This window comes from Anolis sagrei, chromosome 10 (assembly GCF_037176765.1).
Source record: "Anolis sagrei isolate rAnoSag1 chromosome 10, rAnoSag1.mat, whole genome shotgun sequence".
Lineage (NCBI taxonomy): Eukaryota > Metazoa > Chordata > Lepidosauria > Squamata > Dactyloidae > Anolis > Anolis sagrei.
The window spans coordinates 1322501-1344255 of NC_090030.1; the positions used below are offsets into that span (position 1 = coordinate 1322501).

The 21755-nt window shown below is 41.4% G+C and overlaps 2 protein-coding genes across 2 annotated transcripts in view; one reads left to right on the forward strand and one right to left on the reverse strand.

The window, feature by feature from the left end:
- The window catches only part of STARD8 (StAR related lipid transfer domain containing 8), a 302491-nt gene that overhangs the window by 194537 nt on the left and 86199 nt on the right, over positions 1 to 21755 (reverse strand). The gene's annotated exons all lie outside the window — the stretch shown is intronic.
- The window catches only part of LOC132763194 (relaxin receptor 2-like), a 35652-nt gene that overhangs the window by 11110 nt on the left and 2787 nt on the right, over positions 1 to 21755 (forward strand). Inside the window, exons 10-15 of the mRNA XM_060756575.2 lie at positions 6540 to 6611; positions 8319 to 8390; positions 11403 to 11474; positions 13437 to 13508; positions 18331 to 18560; positions 20909 to 21319. Coding sequence (XP_060612558.2) covers positions 6540 to 6611; positions 8319 to 8390; positions 11403 to 11474; positions 13437 to 13508; positions 18331 to 18560; positions 20909 to 21319 — 929 coding nt within the window. The remainder of the gene's footprint in view (positions 1 to 6539; positions 6612 to 8318; positions 8391 to 11402; positions 11475 to 13436; positions 13509 to 18330; positions 18561 to 20908; positions 21320 to 21755) is intronic.

Below are 21755 nucleotides of genomic sequence, written 5' to 3' on the forward strand. Positions count from 1 at the left end.
ACTACACCAACAATGGACTTGAACCAAACTTGGCACACAGAACTCCCCTGACCAACAGAAAATACTGGAAGCGTTTGGTGGGCATTGACCTTGGGTTTTAGAGTTGTAGTTCACCTACATTCGGAGAGCACTGTGGACTCAAACAATGATGGATCTGGATCAAACTTGGCACAAATATTCAATATGCCCAAATGTGAACACTGGTGAAGCTCGGGGAAAATAGACCTTGACATTTGTGACTTGTAGTTGCTGGGATTTATAGTTTACCTACACTCAAAGAGTGTTCTGAACCCCACCAACAATTAAATTGGACCAAAATTCCCACACAGAACCCCCATGACCAACAGAAAATACTATGTTTTCTGATGGTCTTTGGCGACCCCTCTGACACTCCCTGGCGATCCCCGCAGGGGTCCTGACCCCCAGGTTGAGAACCACTGATCTAGCTGATCTCCAACCCCATGGACCTCTCCTTGATCTCCAGATGTCAGAAATGACCGGCTATAAGTATCTTTATGGCCTTTGTCTGCATTTTCTCTCCATGATGCTATTCCTGCTCATGAGACCTTTCTCGCTGCCTTCTTTACGACTCTTGCTTTGAAACTTCATCTCGAGAAGGAGCCAAGAGTCTCTCCTTGAGGTCTGCAAAAGCCTTGAGCATGTCAAAAATGGTGGTTATGTCTCCCCTTGGAGAGAATTCAATACACTTGTGTGTGTACTGTGTGTGTTGTCATATATATACACAAGCTACAAATTGTCCGAGGAGCGAGAACGAGAAAGGCAGGCGCGGAATGCGTAATTCAGCTGGCCCTTCTCTCCGAAAAAGTTCAAAGGGGATTATTATTACCCAACTTCATGGGAATGTAGCTCTGGAACGCATCCCATAATTGTCGCATAATCTGGGCGTGCCAAGGGAGCTCCTAGCCAAAGATTAACTCAGGGCGGTCGGGAGGCTGAGTTCCTGGGATTTCTTTAAACATATCCCAATGACGCTGGCATTGTCTCGGACTATTTTATGGCATTGCCCATCACCGGTTGCAACATGTTCTTCCTAGCAAAGAGTTGTTTTGTTTTGGTGTTCTCATTCCAAGACATATCAGAACAAGACGAGTTTTGTTCTGCTTCCTCCTTTTCTTCGGAGTTAGAGAGCATCAATGAGAAAGCAGAGACGGAGGAAGGAACAGTCAAAGCCACCTCTGGGTCCTCCTTGCCTATGAAAACCCTACAAAATGCATGGGGTCAATGGGAGACTAGGGCAGTAGTAGGCTTGTTTGATTTAAAAATGGTTCAAAACTCATTTCGGATGCAGGAGGTGCTGGTGGTTCGATTCGGAAGTCAATTCCCATTTTCACAGAAAAAAAATGTTCAAAACTTTTCGAAACTTCCGAGACTTCTGAATCCTTCCTTAATGTTTTGAAAGTGTTATTTCCTGTTCCATTTACTTTGAAAATAGTTTTTTAATTTATTTATTTATTTATTTATAATTCGGACTTCTATGCGGCCACTCCCCTGGGGCTCGGAGCGGCTTACAAGAATGGCTAAAATCTAACACAATTTAAAAGCAATTTAAAACAATTTAAAAACAACACTATCAAACATTAAAAGCCTGTCAAAACAGATATGTCTTCCATGCCCTGCGGAACGCTAGTAAGTCCCGCAAGGCATGGACTTCAGGTGGCAGAGCATTCCAGAGTGATGGAGCCACTGCTGTGAAGGCTCTGCGCCTGGTTGCTGTTAGGCGCAAGGTCTTGACACTGGGGGCTTCCAACAGATCTTGGTCCTCAGAACGGAGGGATCTCTGGGGTTGGGAGGGGGTGAGGCGGTCCCTCAGGTGCATAGGCCCCAGACCATGTAAGGCCTTCAAGGTGAGAACCATCCCTTTGAAAGTGATCCGGTGCTCAATGGGTAACCAATGCAGTTGCAGGAAGATTGGGGTGATGTATTCCAGAGTGAGGGTGCCACTGCTGTGAAGGCTCTGCGCCTGGTTGCTGTTAGGCGCAAGGTCTCGACACTGGGAATTTCCAATAGATCTTGGTCCTCAGAACGGAGGGATCTCTGGGGTTGGGAGGGGGTGAGGCGGTCCCTCAGGTGCATCGGCCCCAGACCATGCAAGGCCTTCAAGGTGAGAACCATCACTCAATGGGGAACCAATGCAGCTGCAGTCAGATTGGAGTGATGTGGCATCTCACTGGAATTCCCGCAAGAAGCCGAGCAGCTGCATTTTGTACCAACTTGAGCTTCCGGATCGCCAACAGAGGATGGTCAATGTAGACATAAAATGCTGGATGAGATAGGAATGATTATATATATATATTAGGGCTGGGCGGTTTCGTTTCATTAATTCGTGATTCGTTAAAAAATTCGTTAATTTTTCAATTACAAAACGATAACGAATCAGTCGAGCAATTTTTTTAAAAAACGAATTTTTAAATCGTTTCGTAAATGTTTTGTATTTTGTTATTGTATTCGTTTCGTTATCGTTTTGAGGTCGTTTTGTTATTATTTCCGCATGTCTGGGGCAAGTTTTATAGTTGTTTTTGGTTTTCTAAGGGTTTTTATAGTTGTTTTTGGTTTAATTAAGCTTCAGAAGTTCCCCCTGTCCCATTTGGAGGTTTTTTAGCGTATTGCGCGGTCGCGTCCGCCATTAACGAATCGATTTGGAAATCGATTCGTTATTGTTTTGTAATTTTTTCACATTTACGAAATTTCGTAAATATCGAACTTTTTTAAAGGAAAATTTCGTAATTATTTTAAATAACGAAACGCAAAAACCTCCAAAAAACGAATCGATTTTAGAAACAAATTTTTCCGTTGTTACCCAGGCCTAATATATATATATATATATATATATATATATATATATATATATATATATATGAAAAACTCGTGGGGATGGTACAGTGCAAACAGGCCTTCCAAAAAAATGGGGGAGTGCAATATGAGGACACATTATGGTGGAGACAACAGGAAAGAAATATATGGTCACTCTCCAAAGGCACATCGAAAGAGCCAGGTTTTTTCCCATCAATGTGACACATGCTTTAAAGACGAGTGCCTTTGGCATGGATTGGGAAGACAATTCTAAGGACTAGGCTGTGTCGACACCATGGAAACGTAAACACTGGTGTAATAGGGAAAAATAAACACCACCATGCCATGCACATTGGATACACAATGATTTTACAGGGAAGATACAGCAGTTCCATGTGGATTACAATCATAGAATCAAAGAGTTGGAAGAGACCTCCTGGGCCATCATCCAGTCCAACCCCATTCTGCCAAGAAGCAGGAATATTGCATTCAAAGCACCCCTGACAGATGGCCATCCAGCCTCTGCTTCAAAGCTTCCAAAGAAGGAGCCTCCACCACACTCCCTTTGGGGCAGAGAGTTCCACTGCTGAACGGCTCTCACAGTCAGGAAGTTCTTCCTCATGTTCAGATGGAATCTCCTCTCTTGTAGTTTGAAGCCATTGCTCCATTGCGTCCTAGTCTGCCGGGAAGCAGAAAACAAGCTTGCTCCCTCCTCCTCCCTGTGGCTTCCTCTCACATATTTATGCATGGGTATCATATCTCCTCTCAGCCTTCTCTTCTGAAGGCTGAACATGCCCAGCTCCTTAAGCCGCTCCTCATAGGGCTTGTTCTCCAGACCCTTGATCTGCACCCTCCTCCCTGTGGCTTCCTCTCACATATTTATGCATGGCTATCATATCCCCTCTCAGCCTTCTCTTCTTCAGGCTAAACATGCCCAGCTCCTTAAGCCGCTCCTCATAGGGCTTGTTCTCCAGACCTTTTGGGCAATGTCTCCCCCTTTTCATCACACCCCTTTGTTCTTTCTTTCTTCCACAAAACTTCAATCTAGAGTGGATTAGAAAGTGTTTATGGGGAAAGGGACAGAATTCTGAAATTGATCACAGACGATTAAGATTGATACAAGAATTATACACTAACACAGAAATGAGGGTCAGAGTGGGCAGAGTTCAGCAGTGGAACTCTCTGCCCCGGAGGGAGTGTGGTGGAGGCTCCTTCTTTGGAAGCTTTTAAGCAGAGGCTGGATGGCCATTTGTCAGGGGTGATTTGAATGCAATATTCCTGCTTCTTGGCAGAATGGGGTTGGACTGGATGGCCCTTGAGGTCTCTTCCAACTCTTTGATTCTATGATTCTATGATTCTATAATTCTATGAAATGGTTTTACAATAACATGGGAAGTTAACACGGATGCTTATGGACCCCCTCCCCCTTTTAAACATCTGTGTGAATGGTTTAGTCAGTGCCTTGTTTATCTAAAATGGACTCCCCTTCACCAATAAGGAACAGAAAGATTTTCATTCTGATGTACGCAGATGATCTAGTCCTCATCTCCCCCTCTCGATTGGGTCTTTAAAATCTTTTGAAGGCTTTCAGTACCTACTTCCAAAAGGAATATCTGTCAATAAATTACTCCAAGACCAAGGTCATGGTTTTTGGCAGATATTGCCCCGGGTATTATTATTATTATTATTAATATTATTATTATTATTATTATTATTATCATTATTATTATTATTATTGCTGCTGTTGCTACTGTGCTTTTTCATCTTTGAACATGTTTTTATGGTTTTTAATTGGGAATTTTAAAAATACTGTTTATATTTAATCAAGTTTAATATTTGCATATTGGTATATTTTAAATTGTATGCTCTTGCTTTTATATTATGCCGCTTTGAGTCTCCTTTAGGAGAGATAAAGGGGGGTAATAATAATAATAATAATAATAATAATAATAATAATTCTTACCTGCCTCTCCTCATGGTTTGAGGGCCAATTACAATATTGTATTGTCGAAGGCTTTCATGGCTGGAATCACTAGGTTCTTGTGGGTTTTTTCGGGCTATAGGGCCATGTTCTAGAGGCATTTCTCCTGACGTTTCGCCTGCATCTATGGGAAGCATCCTCAGAGGTAGTGAGGTCTGTTGGAAATAGGACAATGGGTTTATATATCTGTGGAATGGCTGGGGTGGGGCAAAGAGCTCTTCCTTGCTAGAGTTAGGTGTGAATGTTTCAACCTTCATTAGCATTTGAAGGCCTGCCTGAGCCTGGGAAAATCTCCTGCTGAGAGGTGTTAAGCTGTGCCTGGTTGTTTCCTCTCTGCTTCATTAGCATTTGAAGGCCTGCCTGAGCCTGGGAACAAGCTGTGGACAAGTCCACATAGGGACCACCAAACGCGGCAGCATTGCCCAAACACGAATCAAGGAACGTGAAAGGCACTGCAGACTCCTTCAACCAGAGAAGTCAGCCATAGCAGAGCACCTGATGAACCAGCCTGGACACAGCATATTATTTGAGAACACAGAAATGCTGGACCACACCAACAACCACCATGTCAGACTACACAGAGAAGCCATTGAAATCCACAAGAAGCATGTGGACAGTTTCAACAGAAAGGAAGAGACCATGAAAATGAACAAAATCTGGCTACCAGTATTAAAAAAACTCTAAAATTACAACAGCAAAAACAGCAGTGAGGAAACAACCAGCCACAGCTTAACACCTCTCAGCAGGAGATTTTCCCAGGCTCTGGCAGGCCTCCAAATGCTAATGAAAGTTGAAACATTCACACCTAGCTCTAGCAAGGAAGAGCTCCGTGCCCCACCCCAGCCATTCCACAGATATATGAACCCATTGTCCGAATTCCAACAGACCTCATTACTGCTGAGGATGCTTGCCATAGATGCAGGCGAAACGTCAGGAGAAATGCCTCTAGAACATGGCCCTATAGCCCGAAAAAACTCACAAGAACCTAATTACAATATTGCTAAAACACATAATCAAAACACATAGTCATTTAAAAACACTCCAAACAATATACGTATAAAAACATATTTCAATTAAAAAAATATTAAAATACAGTCATTGCTCTATAGACAGCTATTTACAGGTCTGCTATCAATATATACAGAGATATACTCACAACCATAGCAAAGTGACAGTTGCAAGACGTGCATGTGGCAAGATGGCAACGAGTCACAGATTCAATGGGTTCCAGATGGCAAGGATGGCAAAGAACATTGTTGCAAAGAGAATCTGCAAACGTCTTCCAACATCCTTAGATATCCACAGGAAATTATGCCATTGTTGTCGTGCCTGTCACACGATCATGGCTCAGGTGTCCCTCTAGGCCAGTGGTTCTCAACCTGGGGACCCCAAATGTTTTTGGTCTCCAACTCCCAGAAATCCTAACAGCTGGGGTTTCTGGGAGTTGTAGGCCAAAAACATCTGGGGACCTCAGGTTGAGAACCACTGCTCTAGGCCCACGTCTCCACTCTCTTGACCCTTTCAGTGGAATGTGCTTTGACCACATGTCCATTAGAACTGTATTTTTAACACTATGGAGTTACAGGCACTGTATTTCAACCTAATATAGAATTTTCTACCTGACATGTCTGTCTGCAATTTTGGTACTTTAAGTCACTTTTTTATCTAAAGTAGAGAGAGAGAAGAAGGACTGAACTGTCAATGCAAAAAGGATAAACATTTGTCTTAATTCTTCCTAATTCTCCAGGGTTCTGAACAGGAATAAGATTGAACGGATCCAAGACGGGGCATTTTCTGAGCTGAAGAAGCTGGTGGAACTGTACGTTTTTCCCTTCCTGCATGCATTCTTTCCATTCCTTTCCTTAAATCCATGATTTCCAGAACATTTGGTTCAGGTTGAACCACATGGTTGCCCGAGGAACTATTACCTCCTTCCATTGTCTCAAAAAGCACCAGGATCTGGGTTGTTGTAGGTTTTTTCAGGCTATATGGCCATGTTCTGGAGGCAATTTTTCTCCTGACATTTCGCCTGCATCTATGGCAAGCATCCTCAGAGGTAGTGATGTCTGTTGGAAGTAGGAAAATGGGTTTCTATATCTGTGGAATGACCAGGGTGGGAGAAAGAACTCTTGTCTGTTGGAGCTAGGTGTGAATGTTTCAACTGACCCCCTTGATTAGCACCAATTCTGGGCACCACAATTCAAGAGAGATATTGACAAGCTGGAATGTGTCCAGAGGAGGGCGACTAAAATGATCAAGGGTCTGGAGAACAAGCCCTATGAGGAGCGGCTTAGGGAACTGGGCATGTTTAGCCTGAAGAAGAGAAGGCTGAGAGGAGATATGATAGCCATGTATAAATATGTGAGAGGAAGCCACAGGGAGGAGGAGGGAGCAAGCTTGTTTTCTGCTTCCCTGGAGACTAGGACACAATGGAGCAATGGCTTCAAACTACAAGAGAGGAGATTCCATCTGAACACGAGGAAGAACTTCCTGACTGTGAGAGCCGTTCAGCAGTGGAACTCTCTGTCCCGGAGGGAGTGTGGTGGAGGCTCCTTCTTTGGAAGCTTTTCAACAGAGTCTGGTTGGCCATCTGTCAGGGGTGATTTGAATGCAATATTCCTGCTTCTTGGCAGAATGGGGTTGGACTGGATGATGGCCCAGGAGGTCTCTTCCAACTCTAGGATTCTAGGATTCTATGATTCTATGATTTGATGGCCTGGCAGTGCCTGGGGCAATCTTTGGTTGAGAGGTGATTAGATGTGCCTGATTGTTTACTCTCTGTTGTTTTGCTGTTGTAATTTTTGAGTTTTTTGATACTGTTAGCCAGATTTTGTTCATTTTCATGGTCTCTTCCTTTCTGTTGAAATTGTCCAGATACTTGTGGATGTCAATGGCTTCTCTGTGTAGTCTGACATGGGGGTTGTGAGAGTGGTCCAGCATTTCTGTGTTCTCAAATACTATGCTGAGTCCAGGCTGGTTCCTCAGGTGCTCTGCTATGGCTGATTTCTCTGGTTGGAGTAGTCTGCAGTGCCTTCCATGTTCCTTGATGCGTGTTTAGACAATGCTGCATTTGGTGGTCCCTCTGTAGACTTGTCCCCATCTGCATGGTACACAATGGTAGACTCCTGCAGAGGTGAGAGGATCCCTCTTAACCTTTGCTGGACGGAGCATTGGTTGGATTTTCTTGGTGGGTCTGGAGATGGTTTGTCTGTTGTGTTTCCTCCTCAGCTTCCCAATGCGGTCAGTGGTTCCCTTGATGTCTGGCAGGAACACTTTCCCTCTGGGTGGATCTTCATCTTGACTCTTGTGGCTTCTTCTCAGATCATTTTCAAATTCAGACTGAAGGCATGAGTAAATCAGACCAAAGGGCTACCTAGTCTGGAATTGAATGATTGAGACACACTGGAGACCCTGCATGAATGCAGCATGAATGCAGTATTAATGAAGTATTAATGTATTGATACTTCGATGGAGCACCTTAGCTATTTCAATCTCAAATGGTATTATTATTTTTCTCTTCCGACAGTGACTTGTCGTCCAATCAGCTGAAGGAACTTCTCCCTTCCTCTTTCAGGGGCCTGCAAGAATTGCAGCAATTGTATGTATGTCCTTAGCAAAGTTATTAGAAGTCTTTAAACAAAATTGGTGTGAGAAATAATAATAATAATAATAATAATAATAATAATAAATAAATAAATTTATTGCCTGCTTTTCTTTGTGGATCATGGTGAGGTACAATATGTTTACCCCTGTATCCATGGATTCTGCATCCATGGTTTCCATTATCCACTGTGTGAAAACAAAATTGGTGTGAGAAATAATAATAATAATAATAATAATAATAATAATAACTACTTTTCTTTGTGGATCATGGCGAGGTACAATATGTTTACCCCTGTATCCATGGATTCTGCATCCATGGTTTCCATTATCCACTGTGTGAAAACAAAATTGGTGTGAGAAATAATAATAATAATAATAATAATAATAATAATAATAATAATAAATTATTATTATTAATAATAATAATAATAAATTATTGCCTACTTTTCTTTGTGGATCATGGCGAGGTACAATATGTTTACCCCTGTATCCATGGATTCTGCATCCATGGTTTCCATTATCCACTGTGTGAAAACAAAATTGGTGTGAGAAATAATAATAATAATAATAATTAATAATAATAATTAATACATTTATTGCCTGCTTTTCTTTGTGGATCATGGTGAGGTACAATATGTTTACCCCTGTATCCATGGATTCTGCATCCATGGTTTCCATTATCCACTGTGTGAAAACAAAATTGGTGTGAGAAATAATAATAATAATAATAATAATAATAATAATAATAATAATAACTACTTTTCTTTGTGGATCATGGCGAGGTACAATATGTTTACCCCTGTATCCATGGATTCTGCATCCATGGTTTCCATTATCCACTGTGTGAAAACAAAATTGGTGTGAGAAATAATAATAATAATAATTAATAATAATAATTAATAAATTTATTGCCTGCTTTTCTTTGTGGATCATGGCGAGGTACAATATGTTTGCTCCTGTATCCACAGATTCTGCATCCATGGTTTCCATTATCCACTGTGTGAAAACAAAATTGGTGTGAGAAATAATAATAATAATAATTAATAATAATAATTAATAAATGTATTGCCTGCTTTTCTTTGTGGATCATGGCGAGGTACAATATGTTTGCCCCCTGTATCCACAGATTCTGCATCCATGGGTTCCATTATCCACTGTGTGAAAATATTCCAATTTTTTTCTGCAAACTTTAATTGTAAATTAATTGTAATTAATAATTAATTGTAATTAATAAATTGTATATAATAATTGATTGTAAATTAAATTGTAAATAATAATAAGACAACATGTTTGCCCCCTGTATCCACGGATTCTTCATCCATGGGTTCCATTATCCACTGTGTGAAAATATTCAAAAGTTTTTTTCTGCTAATTGTAATTGTAAATTAATATTAATTCATAATTAATTGTAATTAATTAATTGTAACTAATAATTGATTGTAAATTAAATTGTAAATAATAATAATAATAATAATAATAATAATTTTATTAATTTTTGTCTGCTTTTCTTTGTGGATCATGGCGGGGGTACAACATGTTTGCCCCCTGTATCCATGGATTCTGCATCCATGGGTTCCATTATCCACTGTATGAAAATATTCCATTTTTTTCCTGCAAATTGTAATTGTTAATTAATTGTAATTAATAATTAATTGTAATTAATTAATTGTAAATAATAATTGATTGTAAATTAAATTGTAGATAATAATAATAATATTAATAATAATAATAATAATAAATTTATTAATTTTTTTGCCTGCTTTTCTTTGTGGCTTGTTGCAAGGTATAATATGTTTGCCCCCTGTATCCACGGATTCTGCATCCATGGGTTCCATTATCCACTGTGTGAAAATATTCCAATTTTTTCCTGAAAATTCCAATTGTAATTAATAATTAATTGTAAATTGTAGTTGTAAATTGTAATAATAATAATAATAATAATATATTTTGCCTGCTTTTCTTTGTGACTTGTTGCAAGGTACAATATGTTTGCCCCCTGTATCCACGGATTCTGCATCCATGGGTTCCATTATCCACTGTGTGAAAATATTCCAATTTTTTTCTGCAAATTGTAATTGTAAATTAATTGTAATTAATTAATTGTAAATAATAATTGATTGCAAATAATAATAATAATAACAATAAATTTATTAATTTTTGTCTGTTTTTCTTTGTGGCTTGTGACCGGGATACAACATGTTTGCCCCCTGTATCCACAGATTCTGCATCCATGGGTTCCATTATCCACTGTGTGAAAATATTCATTTTTTCCTGAAAATTCCAATTATAAATTGTAAATTAATTGTAATTAATAATTAATTGCAAATTGTAGTTGTAAATTGTAAATAATAATAATAATAATATTTTTGGCCTTCTTTTCTTTGTGGCTTGTGGCGAGGTACAATATGTTTGCCCCCTGTATCCACAGATTCTGCATCCATGGGTTCCATTATCCACTGTGTGAAAATATTCCAATTTTTTCTGCAAATTGTTGGTTTAGCCATTTGATATCAGGAATGTCTTTGATCGCATCATTACCTTTAATAGAATATGTAAGGTCTCACTGCATTGTAATGAAACCAAGTGTATCTTTTGCTTTTCCAACCTTTTGACCATTTCTTCTCCTGGATATCTTAATTGCTTGAAGATTTGCTATCAAAAGGAGCCCTAAGTAGAGTAAAGACCTGGAGTCAATGGGATATACCTCTGTGTTGACTTACTATTCAACCCTTTGTTTAGGGAGCGAGTCTCAACGCAACAATCCGCTTTGAGACTAGGGAGGGAATCAGGGTCGTATTCAATTCATCCTCTACCATCCCACTTTCTCAGCTTCTTGTAAAATGTCCTGTTTTCTTTCTCCCGCTTCCCTCCTTTTCCTGAACTTACTGCAAAAGGTCAAAAGTAGTCTGCACTCATAGCAAAGTTCTGGTTGATGAGATTTGTGATGAAATTTGGGGTGTTTGTTACTTTTTCCTGGTCTTATCCTGGTTCTTTCTGGCTTTTGCAGGAACCTCTCAAACAACCCTTTGCTCCGGATTTATCCTGATGAATTTGACCATGTGCCCCAACTGCGTTCTCTGTAAGTTTAGCAAATTTATTTATTTATCGTGTCAGGAGCAACCAGACAGTTGTATTACATTTTTAACAAAACAAACAAACAAACAGACAGACAAAACACAAAGTTTGCAAGCTTGGTGGTTGATTAGATATCCTTTGACCAGTATCTGTAGGAGGTGCTGGTGGTTCGATTCTAAAGGCAATTCCAATTTTCACAGAAAAAAATGTTCAAAACTTTTTGAAACTTCTCAGACTTCTGAATCCTTCCTCAATTGTTTGAAAGTGTTATTTCCTGTTTCATTGAAAGTGGTTGTTTTATTCCAGAAGCGGGGGGGGGGGGGGGACGACGACAAAGGGAGGAAATTCATCCACTCTGGTTTAAAACAGCTTCTCTGGCTTGAGCTGAGGCCAGGGACCAGAAGCAGGGAAAAAGCTGAATTATTTCTGAATCACTTACTGCTTCATAACAAAAATGGCAGAAAAATCTTCAGAAGGGCGTACCTGTCTCCTTCTATGTCCCACCTCGCAGTTTAAGATCTTCTGGGGAGGCCCTGCTCTCAGCCCCACCTCTATCACAAGTGAGACTGGTGGGGACGAGGGACAAGGGACAGGGCCTTCTCGGTGGTGGCCCCTCGCCTGTGGAATTCACTCCCCTGGGAAATCAGGTCGTCAACATCCCTCCTCTCCTTTAGAAGGAAGCTGAAGACATGGATATGGGGCCAGGCATTTGGGTAACTTGGCAGATCAAAAAGGTAATGATGACTAGAGTTGGAAAGGACTGTTGTGGTTCAACAGCAACAGCATGATGGAAATGAGAGTGCAGATGCAGATGTGGGCTTTCAGTTTTCTCAGTCACAGCTTGTAGCTAGAGACAAGCCGCTGTTCTCACAGGAACGGAATGTAGCTGATAAGGCAGTTGGTGGGGATCAAGGTCAAGCTGCCCAGGTGTTGAGACGGAGTTTACGAATTGCGGCCAAGTGTTGAGCTCATCCGTTGGTGGGAAAAACTGCTTGTTAGTTGCCTGTTTGATGTTCAATATTTTGATGTTTTACGTATAAGTAAACTGCCTTGGAGCTGGTTCTGTGTCAGTTCCAACGTTGCTAAATGGCTTGCTTCGGCTTCGCCTCTGGGGCTTGGGAAAAGCCTGCTTCACGTTACCTCATGCTATTTCCTGGACTTTACTCTGCTTCTATGCTTCAAGTCTCCTGCTTAGACTCAAAGGGATTGTACTGGATTTTTACCTTGTACTACTGATCTTCTCACTGCTTATGAACTGCTTTGTTTGAAAACCTCACAATAAACTTTCTACCTCACAATTTTGGCTGGTTTGTTAGAGATAGCAAGGTGAATCTTAGCCTGAGATACAACAAGGACTATGGAAATGCTAAATGGATTGATGGACTTTAGAACTCGATGAACGCGGGCTATAGAGCGGTTTTAGTTGATTTTGTATTAATTGCATGTTCTTAACTATTGTGTTATTGTTATTGCATTTTATTGTAATTGTTGGCATCGAATTGAGCCGGATGTAAGCCGCCCTGAGTCCCCGCTAGCGGGCGAGAAGGGCGGGGTAGAAATGCCCGAAATAAATAAATAAATAAATAAGGGCAAAGTGACTTCCAGTTTCCTTAAAAACTTTGAAATCGCTTCAAAAAGCAAATCTTTCTGAATTTATTCCGAATTACGAGGATTCCGACCGAACCTTACCATGCCCACTGGGCATCATTACTGCCAAGTTTCAGAAAGATTCACACATCTACTTATTTTCTCCCTCTTGCTTCCCCTTTTCCCTCAACTTACTTCACTGGCTACAAAAGGACCAAGTCATTTGCATTTAATTAATTAACTCGTTGGGGAAGAGGAGAGGAGGGTGCAAAGATGCCAGCCTTCTTGTTCCTCCCATTCATGCTATTAATGTATCTCATTTCCACACTCTCCCACACTCCTATCTCTCATTCGTGTTGCCTTTTCTTCTCCTTAACAGGAGCCTGGAAGGAATGGAGATCCCCAACATCCAGAACCGCATGTTTGAGCAGCTCACCAACCTCTCCCACATGTGAGCCATTTTTCCATACGAAGGAATGGCTAGGAAATGAGAGAAACCCATGTTCATGTTTGTAAATCAATGTGAATTTAGGGGATTGTTTGCTTACTTGGGAAGCTGGCGTGAGAAACAGTTAATCTGTTTGCTTTTAGCAGGAAGGTAAATGCAAAGCAGAGTGGAGGGAGTGTCCTGGCTCCACAAACAATGGAATGGAAGGAGGAAGCTAACAAAGTTACACTCTTTGCAAGTTGCAGCAACAAATTAATTAATAATAAGATTTGTTTTGATTTAGTCTGTTTGCTTCTAACCAGAAGGCAGGCATGTAGCCGGGGGGGGGGGGGGGGCCTCAGGGGGCTTCAGCCCCCCCCCCGAAATTCTCATGGTGGTCTGCGAAAAGGCCTTACTGGTGCATTATTTAAACTGTTATGTTTATTCATATCATGATCTGATCACCATACTCAATATACCCCATATGCATGATGGGGGTATTATTGGGGTCATGATACAAAAGGTTTGCTAGGCTAGACCCTCTTTCACTCAGACTCAGCTCCCCCCCCCCAAAACTCAGCCCCCCCGAAACCCCCCCTGAAAAAAATTCAGCCCCCCTCCCCCGAAATGAAATCCTGGCTACAGGCCTGCCAGAAGGTAAATACAAAGCAGAGTGGAGGGCGAGTCCTGGCTCCACAAGCAATGGAAGGGAAGGAGGAAGCGAGCTAAGTTACACACAAAGCACAGTTGTAGCAACACATCAATTAATAATAAGATATAGGGCCATGTTCTAGAGGCATTTCTCCTGACGTTTCGCCTGCATCTATGGCAGGCATCCTCAGAGGTAGTGAGGTCTGTTGGAATTAGGACAATGAGTTTATATATCTGTGGAATGGCTGGGATGGGGCAAAGAGCTCTTCTCTGCTGGAGCCAGGTGTGAATGTTTCAACTGACCACCTTCATTAGCATTTGAAGGCCTGCCTGAGCCTGGGAAAATCTTTTGTTGAGAGGTGTTAAGATGTGCCTGGTTGTTTCCTCTCTGCTGTTTTGCTGTTGTAATTTTAGAGTTCTTTAATACTGGTAGCCAGATTTTGTTCATTTTCATGGTTTCTTCCTTTCTGTTGAAATTGTCCACATGCTTCTTGTGGATTTCAATGGCTTCTCTGTGTAGTCTGACATGGTGGTTGTTGGTGTGGTCCAGCATTTCTGTGTTCTCAAATAATATGCTGTGTCCAGGCTGGTTCCTCAGGTGCTCCGCTATGGCTGACTTCTCTGGTTTGTTTTTTTTTAGGTTTTTTTTTATTGAAAATAACATACAAAATACCAGTTTTTTCCCCAATCCCGCCACCAGCACCACCACCACCACCACCCCCCCCCCCCCCCGGGAACAAATAAATACTTTAGCTGTGTTTATTACAATTGTTCAATCATGAGAATAGTTTTGTTCAACAGCGTATATTTATCTTTCCCCTTTATTCTATATATGAGACCCTTCCATTTTGCTTTCCATGTCCTTTTGCTTTGACCCGTCATATAGTAACTTTTCCTTTCGCTAATATAATCTTGAAGAAGGTAATCTGCTAAATATTTTTCCCAGGTTGTTGTATCCCGTTTCTTGTGGTCTTTCCAGCCCAGGGCCACTGAGGCTTTAATTCCCTCTATCATATGTTTTATTATTTCCTCACTTTCCTTATATTCCTCTTTATTTTCGAATTTCTGAGTGAAAAATTGGGCCTTATTCCATTCTATCTTGATCCCTAATAGCTCCTCCATTTCTTTCCTGATTATTTCTTGGAACTTTTGGATTTTTTCACATTCCCACCACATGTGGGCATATGTTCCTATTTTACCACAGTTGTGCCAACATAATTTTGGGCACGTTTTTGTGATATGCGCCAGTTGCACAGGAGTTCTGTACCATTTTGTCAATATTTTTCGTTGCATTTCTTTAATCTTTAGGTGTTTTATTTTATTGATTGAATTAATCCAATTGTCTATTTCTCCCTCACTGCAACTTAATTCCTCCTTCCAGACTTCTATTAGAGTAGATTTTGTGTTGTATTGTATTTCGGTGATTGTGTTATATATAAATCCCATGATTCCTTTCTCCCTCTCTACTTTCCATTTTATTATTTTGTCGAGATTTGTTTCTGAGGTTTCCTTATTCTTCAATTCTATTAGCTTTTTAGACAGCCCTCCCCATTGTAACCAATTTCCATGCCTGCATTTATCTTTTATTTCCTCCCATTGAATTACAGTCCCGTCTGGTTTTAGTAAGTCCTCAATCTTTGTTATTCCGTTTTGTTCCAGTTTCTTTAGCATGTTGCGATATAGCTGGGGTTTTCTGTTGTCTAAGGAACCTATTGGGAGCTTGTCTATTTTATTTACTGGGAGTTTATTTTGCCATTTTCCCCAACAAGTCATTGTTAATGACAAGGGGCCTCCTTTTATGTTTTTTAGTTCTTTCCCCCCAATTTTCCCCATAATGCAAGATCCATATTCCCACCCGTTTGTTAATTTCTCTAACCTAACCCATCTTTTGGGCTCACCGATATCTAATTCAAGTAACCTAGCCAATTGACAGGCTTCGTAATAGTTCTGGAGGCAAGGTGCTCCCCAACCTCCATTTTCTTGTGGAGTATAAAAAAATTGAATTTGCAATTCTGGTTTTACTAGAACCTACTACCCATGTTTTAATTGAGTTATCCCATTTCTTTATTATTTTGGGAGGAATGCTACATGGAAGGCATTGAAATAAGTACAAAAGTTTGGGCAGTATCATCATTTTATATGTCTTCACCCTTGTTGTTATATCCCAATTCCATTTTTTCCAATTGTTAATCTGTTTGCTTATTTTCTTCCATAGTTGGTTATAATTTATCTGAATTATGTTATTTAGATTTTTAGGTATATACACTCCTAAGTATTTTAACTTCTTTTCCCCCAGTTTGACCCCTAGAATAGATTGGACTTCTTTCACCTCCTTCCAGTTCATGTTTTTAGGTAGGATTTCTGATTTTTCAATATTAATTGTTAAGCCTGAGATCTTTTCAAATTTTTTAATTTCTTTCGTTACTTCAATTACCGAATTCTCCATTGAACCTATGAGCACTACTGCGTCGTCTGCATACAAATTTATTTTTATTTCTTCTCTATCTTATATCCTTTTATGTTTTTGTTCGATCTGATTAGATTAGCAAAAGGTTCTATTGCTAGGGCAAAGAGAAGGGGGGAAAGAGGGCAACCTTGTTTGGTTCCGCTTTTGATTTCAATAGTTCTAGAATTGGATCCGTTTACTATCACTTCAGCTAGATTATCTTTATACAGTTCCTTAATTACTCCACATATCTTTTTTCCTAAGTTACTCTCCTCGCATAAGTTAGCCAAATAATTATGATTTATTGTATCGAATGCTTTGTAAACATCTAATTTTATTAGAAGTAATTTTGTTTTCTCTCTAGTTGCATGGTCAATTATATTTATGATATTTCTAATTGGGTCCGCTATCTTTCTTTTTATAATAAAGCCGTATTGATCTTCCTCAATTAGAGTGGGTATTACCTCTTTCAGCCTATTAGCTATTATTTTTGTGAAAATTTTATAGTCCACGTTGCATAAAGTAATAGGCCTATATGAGTTGGGGTCAGTTCCCTCTTTGTTTGGTTTTAAAATTGTTATAATTTCAGATTTTTTCCATGTTTCTGGAATTAGTTTATTTTCCATGATTTCATTATATAGTATTAGTAAATTAGGGGTGACTTCCTTTTGAAAAATTTTATAGAAATTTGTAGTGAGCCCATCGGGGCCTGGTGAAGAGTTTATTTTTAATTTCTTTATTACCTCCTCTATTTCATTGCTAGTGATGTTCCTGTCCAGTGTTGCTTGGGATAGAGGGTCTAATTTTTTTTGGAGTAGTCCTTCCGATTTCACTGTATCCTTACTCGTATCCTTACTGCCATGAAAGGCACCGCAGACTCCTTCAACCAGAGAAGTCAGTCAGTAAGGCTGACTTCTCTGGTTGAAGGAGTCTGCAGTGCCTTTCATGTTCCTGGATTCGTGTTTGGGCAATGCTGCGTTCAGGCTCAGCCAGGCCTTCAAATGCTAATGAAGGTGGTCAGCTGAAACATTCACACCTAGCTTCAGCAGAGAAGAACTCTTTGTCCCACCCCAGCCATTCCACAGATATATAAATTTATTTATTTTATTTATTTACTGCTCTTATATACCTCAATTCTCAGCCCGGGGGCGACTCATTGCGGTGCCATAGATATATAAACCCATTGTCCTAATTCCAACAGACCTCACTACCTCTGAGGATGCTTGCCATAGATGCAGGCGAAACGTCAGGAGAAAATGCCTCTAGAACATGGCCCTATAGCCCAAAAAAACCCACAAGAACCTAGTGATTCCAGCCATGAAAGCCTTCAACAATACAATAATAAGATAAATTTCACTGAGTTTGTTTCTTCTAGCCAGAAGATAAATACAAAGCAGAGTGGAGGGTGAGTCCTGGCTCCACAAACAATGGAAGGGAAGCTAAATAAGTGAACATGGAAACACACCCTTGCACACACAGTCCCTATTCTTTGCAAATTGCAGCAACAAATCGACGAATCCTTGCAAATTATAACAAGTTGGGGCTCTACCAGCTGAGCTGGAAATTTGCACAAAGTGTTTTGCTTTTGGCCCTCACTGAACTCACCAAACTTTGAGAATGTTCACATTATCTTCTGACTCATGGATCTTGAGAACAGACCTGGAGATTAATATGTATGCTTATCTCCACTGACAAAATTGAAATATGCTCACTTTGGATCTGAATGAGTGCTTGTTCTTGTCTCCGCAGCTACTTCATGCGGTTCGGGTCCTGCCGCTTTGCCCCCCATGTCCGCAGCTGCAAGCCCAACACGGACGGGATCTCCTCCTTCGAGAACCTGCTGGCCAGTTCTGTCCTCAGGGCTGCCGTCTGGGTCATCGCCTTCGTCACCTGCTTCGGGAACCTCTTTGTCATCTTCACCCGGTCCTTCATCGTGACGGAGCACAGCAAGCACACCATGGCCATCAAGTCCCTCTGCTGTAAGGCCGTGGGGTCAGGCTTGGAAAGGGAAGGGAAAGAAGCTCATGGAGCAGAAGGGAGGCCAAGGTGGACAGATTTGGGACAGGAAGTGCTATGAGACTAGACAAGTCATGGCTCCATCTTGGTGTCATGGGGAGGTTGCATTCCTTGACGCCATTCTGCAAAAATAATGAGAAGGAATCGGAAAAGGGGTGCACACAAATGCTAGCGGACCCTTTCTCTTTGGCTCGCTGTCTTTCTGGTGTGCATTGCTGTATTCTATTGCCCGTATTGGCTCTAGTCTCATGCGCCAACGAATCTAACACACACCTTGATTTTTCAAATCCTGAAGCTGAAAAAAGAGGATTTGCTGCTGAATGAAATGTGCAGCAGGGGAAAGTGCACTCCTTGTGATTTGGCCAAAATAAAGGTGTGCATGACAGTTGCTGCACATTTACGTAGGATTGCTTCCTTAAAAGCCAAAGTGTTATTGCACCAAAGCTTCCAGTGTTGGAAAGGAAAACCTTGGGGTATATCTAATGCACTTTAATTGTCTTGGTTCAATGCTATGGAGTTGTAGGGTTGCAGTTTTACAAGGCTTTGAGCCTACTCTGTCAAAGGGTGCAAATGCCTCACCAAACTGCCTGGGGATCACAACCTGGGGATCACAACCAGATATAGTGAAGACATCTGTCCTTGCACTGTGCTACTCTGCTGCTGAGTATGCATGCCCGGTGTGAAACACATCTCACCACACTAAAACAGTGGATGTGGCTCTTAATGAGACATGCAGCATTATCACGGGGTGTCTGCGCCCTACACCTCTGGAGAAATTACACTGTCTAGCCAGTATTGCACCACTTGACATCCGCCAGGAAGTGGCAGCCAATAGTGAAAGGACCAAGGCAGAGACATCTCCAACCCACCCCCTGTTTGGGTATCAGCCAGCACGTCAACGACTTAAATCCAGACATAGTTTTCTAAGATCTACAGAGACACTCGCTGGAACACCCCAGCAAGCGAGAGTCCAAAAGTGGCAGGCTCAAACCCAGAACCTCAACCAATGGCTGATACCAAATGCAGTAACACCAGAAGCACTCCAAGGGCCCAGATACTGGTCAAAGGACATTTAATCAACTACCAAACTCACATATTTTGTATTTTGTCTGTTTGTTTGCTTTGTTCTGTTAGAAATGTAATATAATTGACTGGCTGCCCGGACACAATAAATAAATAAACCAAACTGCAAATCCCAGGATGGAATAGCATTGAGCCAATACAATTAAATGAGAAGGGAGTTCCCTCAAAGAGGATCTCCTAAAGCAACTTCCCTTTCGGCTTTGGCTCAGCACTATGATGATTGTATGATGCTAATGTAATTTTGGTATGGTCATTTAGGTGAGCATTAGATTGGAGTACATGTGGTATATTGCAAAGTGTGGATTTTTGAAATCTGTTCTCCAGTGGTTACTGAAAGTGGGATGTTTTGCAGCGGTTGCCAGGCTTGAAAGGGAGCTCTCCATGGTGCTGAACTCTCACCTCAAGTGGGAATCAGAACCTTGGACAGTTCAATCTAGTTCAGACAGCATCATGGAAACTACCCAATAGCCCTGCTTTGCATGGAATCAACTGAAAGTGAGATGTTTTGCAGCAGTTGCCAGGATTGAAAGGGAGCTCTCCATGGTGCTGAACTCCCTCCTCAAGTGAGAATCAGCACCTTGGACAGTTCAAGTCTAGTTGACCCAGCATCATGGAAACTACCAAATAGCCCTGCTTTGCGTGGAATCAACTGAAAGTGAGAAGTTTTGCAGCGGCTGCCAGGATTGAAAGGGAGCTCTCCGTGGTGCTGAACTGTCTCCTCAAGTGAGAATCAGGACCTTGGACAGTTCAAGTCTAGTTCATCCAGTATCATGGAAACTACCAAATAGCCCTGCTTTGCATGGAATCAACTGAAAGTGAGATGTTTTGCAGTGGATGCCAGGATTGAAAGGGAGCTCTCCGTGGTGCTGAACTGTCTCCTCAAGTGGGAATCAGGACCTTGGACAGTTCAAGTCTAGTTCACCCAGCATCATGGATCTACCAAACAGCCTTGGAATCTAGTCTCTGGAGCAGCCGAAAACAAGCTCACATCATCCTCTAAGTGGCATCCTTTCAGATATTTAAAGATAACCATCAAACCATCTTATTCTTCTCTTACGGGAGCTAAACTTACCTAACACCCTAAGTTGTTCTCATAGAGGTTGCCCTAATCCTAACTCTACTCCGCAGAGCAAATAACAAGGTTATTCTCCCTTCCTTCCTTCCTTCCTTCCTTCCTTCCTTCCTTCCTTCCTTCCTTCCTTCCTTCCTTCCTTCCTCCATGCCACAGGTGCTGACTGCCTGATGGGTGCCTACCTCTTCTTCCTGGGCGCCTTTGACCTCAAGTTCTCCGGAGAATACAACCGCCACGCCCAGGCCTGGATGTCCAGCCACTCCTGCCATTTGGTGGGCAGCCTGGCCGTTCTCTCGGCCGAGGTCTCTGTCCTGCTCCTGACCTACATGACCCTGGAGAAGTACCTCTGCATTGCCTTCCCCTTCGGCCGCTATGGGGCCAGCGAGCGCCGCACCCGCCTCTCCCTGGCCCTGCTCTGGCTCCTGGGCCTCTCTCTCACCTTGCTGCCCTTCTCCTGCAAAGAGACCTTCGGGGTCTACTACGGCAGCAATGGGGTCTGCTTCCCACTCCAGTCCCACCCCAACGAGAGCCCTGGCGCCCGGGGATACTCCGCCGGGATATTCCTGGGTAAGGAAAGTCATCATCAATACTTTTTGAGCCTTGAAAACCTTAGTTCGTCCATCTTCAGTGGGACATAGTGTATCTGGGACTTTTAGAGAAAGAAGTACACACAGACCCAGTAATGGTTTTAGAATAGCTATATTGATTACAGAGATCAAAGGGAGAGCATCACATATACTCAGCATTCGCTACACATACATTCATTAACATTCATACTCACCATTGTGATTATTCATTATTTGGTTGTTTTGACAATCTGTTATTCAGCTCAGACTTGTTGGAGTCTTCCTTGCTTCTTTCCTTCCTGTATTCCTTCTTTCCATCAATCCTTCTTTTCTTCGTATCTTCCTTCCTTCTTTCCTTCCTTCCTGTCTTCTGTCCTTCCTTCCTTCCTTTGATCCTTCCTACCTTTTTTCTTTCGTGTCTTCTGTCCTTTCCTTCC